Source organism: Talpa europaea (assembly GCF_964194135.1).
Source record: "Talpa europaea genome assembly, chromosome: 7".
In the NCBI taxonomy this organism is placed as follows: Eukaryota; Metazoa; Chordata; class Mammalia; order Eulipotyphla; family Talpidae; genus Talpa; species Talpa europaea.
In genome coordinates this window covers 8819305-8821589 of record NC_140074.1, presented here as the reverse complement: position 1 = coordinate 8821589, position 2285 = coordinate 8819305, and the positions used below count along the sequence as shown (strand labels likewise).

At 42.7% G+C, this 2285-nt stretch overlaps 1 protein-coding gene across 1 annotated transcript; it reads left to right on the top strand.

Annotated features, from left to right (window-relative positions):
* Positions 1–891: 891 nt before the first annotated feature.
* On the top strand, positions 892–1827 carry LOC311173240 (olfactory receptor 1L1-like; the record flags this gene model as incomplete). The annotated part of the gene is made up of 1 exon (XM_084237089.1): positions 892–1827. The coding sequence occupies one exon, from the start codon at positions 892–894 to the stop codon at positions 1825–1827; it is 936 nt and encodes a 311-aa protein (XP_084093215.1).
* Between the last annotated feature and the right edge of the window lie 458 nt (positions 1828–2285).

Here is a 2285-nt window from a genome sequence, read left to right as displayed (position 1 = left end):
AGAACTCCAGGTATTTGAGGAAACTTCACAAGACAAAAATCACAGAATGTGTCCCTGCAGTCCTGTCTGATGGAAGAGCCCTACAGTCTCTGGAAGGTAGAGCACTTGCTCAAAGTCAGTCAAGGATTGCGTGCGCTTGCCGAAGATCAAGTAAGTCCTAGGCAGCTGGATCTATGGTTGAGATGGTCACAAAAGCAAATTCACACTTACAAATAAATACACTTGCACAGATACACACACAATGTCACAGCCCACAAAGCTGGAGACCAAGGAGAGGATGAGTTTGGAAACAACAAAAGGATTCCAACTATGCCTGGCTGGATCCATGTCTCTATTTGCATCTTTCCTTCTGTTCTCAAATAGTGATCTGCGGGGCTGGAGGTGGAGAGGGGAGGGAGATACATTTATACAGTGATGGGAAATTTTGTAAGATAATATCAGAATTCAATGTCTTAATTCTAGGACAAATGACAGGGGGAGCATAAAAATTCAAGATCTCTCAAAAGCTGGCAATAACTGTCCAATCAAGTTTATCTACTAAAATCCTAAACAGAGATATTTCCTCCAGACCCTATTCTGTCCCTAAGTCCTATTACCCTGAACTGTAAGTCAAAAAAATGATTAGCAACAGAATACAAGATGACAGAAAAGGGACATCTCTGTGTCCATTTGTCTCGCAGATCTTACCACCCCCTCTGTATTCTATTTCTCTAATGGTGCTAAGTGCTCAGAAATAAAAGGGAAACAGAAAAATATATTTCACCCTGAATTGATAGCAGAAAGCAGCAGTGCAGATAAATAAGGTTTAAAGATGCTTGGAAAATGCATGCTTCAAATGGTAGAAGAGTCTATTAATTTTTATTTTACTTATCTTTAAGCATAAGCGAAACCATGAGATGGAACAATCTAACACAACCTTCTGAATTCATCCTCCTGGGGCTCTCCTCGAGACCTGAGGACCAGAAGCCTCTCTTTGCCTTATTTCTCACCATCTACCTGGTCACGCTGGTAGGAAACGTGCTAATCATCCTGGCCATCTATTCAGATAGTCGCCTGCAGACACCCATGTATTTCTTTCTGAGTAGCCTGTCCTTTGCCGATATTTGCTACACGACCGTTATTATTCCAAAGATGCTGGTCAACTTCTTATCAGAGGCAAAGACCATCCTCTACGGTGAGTGTCTGACACAGATGTATTTCTTCCTAGCCTTTGGGAATGTGGACAGTTACCTCCTAGGAGCCATGGCCATTGACCGCTATGTGGCCATATGTAGCCCTTTTCATTACATCACCATAATGAACCACAAGTTCTGTGTCCTCCTCCTGATAATCTCCTTCCTCATCCCATTTCTTCACTCACTCCTTCATGTCTACTTGATAAATCAACTCGACTTCTGTGCCTCCAAGAATATAATCCGTCACTTCTTCTGTGATGTCACCCCAATGCTGAAGTTGGCCTGTTCATCTACATTTGTCAATGAGATAGTGATTAAGATAGAAGGAGTGCCTGTCTTCATGATCCCCGTCACGTCCATCATAACCTCCTATCTGAGAATCCTCATCGCTGTTCTGAAGATCCCTTCCGCTGCCGGGAAGTACAAGGCTTTCTCCACCTGTGGCTCCCATGTCACCGTGGTGGCCCTGTTTTACGGAAGCGTCGGCTATGTCTATTTCCAACCCCTATCCAGCTATACTGTCAGGGATCGAATAGCAACACTTATCTACACCATATTGACTCCAATGCTAAACCCATTCATCTATAGTCTAAGGAACAAAGACATGAAACAGGGCTTGGGGAAACTGATTGTTAGGATAAAGTCCCAATGATGTGGATTTTACACCAAGTACTAGGAAATTCTGCAGTTATTCTGATCTGATTACAACTGGTGATGATCAACAAGGATGTCAATAAAGGCACTTCACAGATGATGAAAAGCTATTAAATACAAGGCTTTCCCTGGAATTTTCTACATTACCCCAGTAAAAGTCTTAATTAGCTGGGTGGGTTATCTCTATCTGAGTCTTTCTATTTTTATTCATCTATGTCTACCACAGATCTCTGAGGTAGGTACATACTTCCGTGGAGCCATTTAATTTGTGAAAATTCTTTATAAATGGTATGTGTGAGGGAGCCAGGGAGAGGAAGAAAGGGGGGGGAGGGGGGGAGAGCGAGGGACACCGCTCATCAATATTAGTTTGGAAAGTTCTCCAGAGGGGCATGAATCCTTTATCAGACGGATTATAATCCTCTTCTTTTCCTTGGCATATTACCACCCTAGGCTTCC